This window comes from Tasmannia lanceolata, unplaced genomic scaffold (assembly GCF_043159265.1).
Source record: "Tasmannia lanceolata isolate RefF3 unplaced genomic scaffold, GAP_Taslan_0.1 ptg000008l, whole genome shotgun sequence".
In the NCBI taxonomy this organism is placed as follows: Eukaryota; Viridiplantae; Streptophyta; class Magnoliopsida; order Canellales; family Winteraceae; genus Tasmannia; species Tasmannia lanceolata.
Window position 1 is genome coordinate 8094280 of NW_027518685.1, and position 1921 is coordinate 8096200.

A 1921-nucleotide genomic window follows, 5' to 3' on the forward strand; every position below is an offset into this window, starting at 1 on the left:
TTTCTTCTTTTTGGGATTGTTCTTCAAGTATTTCTATCTTTTCTAAGTTTTTTTCCCTCTAATGGCAGATGAAGTTATTCTCTTAGGTTTCTGGGCGAGCCCATTTGGGATGAGACCGAAAGTCGCCTTGGCCGAGAAAGGGGTCGCTTACGAATACAGAGAGGAAAATGTCCGTGATAAAAGTCCCCTACTATTGAACTCGAATCCAATCCATAAGACAATCCCTGTCCTCATTCATAAGCAAAAGCCAATCTGTGAATCTCTCAATATAGTTGAGTACATCGACGAAGTCTTGAAGGGAAAATCTCCTTTAATGCCCCAAGCACCTTATGAACGGGCCAGAGCAAGGTTCTGGGCCGATTTCATTGACAAGAAGGTTAGTTTTAGGAAGAAAAAAGGGAAATGATTTCACCAAAAACATTTTTTGATATATGGGCGCACCTAGCTTGTCTTTTAGTATTTAAAGAGCTTTATAATGGTTATTATGCTTTCCAAAAGGCACTTACAAGCCAATTAAATACTAAACGACGAGATAGGAGCGCGCATGTATCAAAATATGGTTGTGCTGAAATCATCTCCCTAAAAAATAATCCTTTTTTTTTTTCAAATTACACATCAGAATTCATGTATAAACTAGTTGTGAACTCCAAAAGTTTTAGGAAATGATAGATGCACCCCTTTTCATCGCTTGGGACACCCAGCTGCATTGTACGTGGCAATCAGGTCGATCACTTCGTTCCTTAAATGTGGAGTACATCAGCCCCTTTGCACTCTTAGTACACTGTAGCCGGGTGTCCCAAGTAATGAAAAGGGGCGCATTTATCATTTCCCAAGCTTAAGATGTTAGGGTTGGTGTTAGTCGATCATTTATACTTAACACTCCCCCTTACGTGTGCCCTCTTTTTTGAGTTGGTAGTACATATGGATTTTTAATATGAAGGAGTTCCTGGGTTTTGAGCCCAAGACCCGCCCTAGCTCTAATACCATGTGAAACAACTAATTACTCCAAAAGATTAAGCTGTTAGAGTTGGTGTTATTTCATCATTTATACTTCAACACTGCAAAATGCGACATTTGCATTTTGTTTTACACAGGTAATTGAGTATGGGATTGGGATATGGACAAACAAAGGAGAGGCTCAAGAGGAAGCTAAGAATGGATTTATAGAGTGCTTGAAGCTGTTGGAAGAAGAGCTCGGAGAGAAGCCGTATTTTGGTGGCGATACCTTTGGCTTCTTAGACGTTGCATTCATCCCCTTATCTTGCTGGTTTTACACGTACGAGACATGCGGGAATTTCAGTATAGAGAAGGAGTGCCGTAAGTTGATGGGTTGGGTGAAGAGGTGCATGGAGAAGGAGAGTGTCTCCATGACACTTCCAGATCCCCACAAGGCTTATGAGTTTTTGGGCACATTAAAGAAGTGGCGAGGAATCGAGTAGAGTTATGGATGTGTAGCAGTAGAGTTTTGGATGTGTTGCTCTTTTTTGTTTTCTTAGTTTTCATGGTTTTTTGTAATAAAGCCTTTGGAGCTTGGGATTTGGAAATGAGATGCTGTTATCATCAATAAAACTAATTATACTTTGGCTTTTTTCTCTCCCATTTTATTTACAGAAATGATATCAGCACAACCATGTTTTAATAATTGCTCAGACCGGGCTTGTCTTTTCTTTTTAATTGCCTTTTGAGAGCTTTTTGGGAACTGTAAAAAGCATTTGACAGCTCCTTAATTACTAGAAGACATGATGCATTGGTGGATATATCAAAACATGGTTGTGCTGATATCATTTCCCTTTATTTAAGGAGCTGGAAAGAGTTTGTTTGATTGTTTGGGTTTTTTTTTGGGGCGGTGATAAATTCACCCCCTTCTATGATGAATTCACCCCATATTTTTCAAAACGGACTGTACAGCCCACACCATAGG

The 1921-nt window shown here is 39.6% G+C and overlaps 1 protein-coding gene across 1 annotated transcript; it reads left to right on the forward strand.

The window, feature by feature from the left end:
• Positions 1-1593, forward strand: LOC143882643 (putative glutathione S-transferase parA). The gene is made up of 2 exons (XM_077386105.1): positions 1-376; positions 1095-1593. Exons 1-2 carry the CDS (start codon positions 62-64, stop codon positions 1437-1439), a joined length of 660 nt encoding a protein of 219 aa, XP_077242220.1. The 5' UTR covers positions 1-61; the 3' UTR covers positions 1440-1593.
• The last annotated feature ends 328 nt before the right edge of the window (positions 1594-1921 follow it).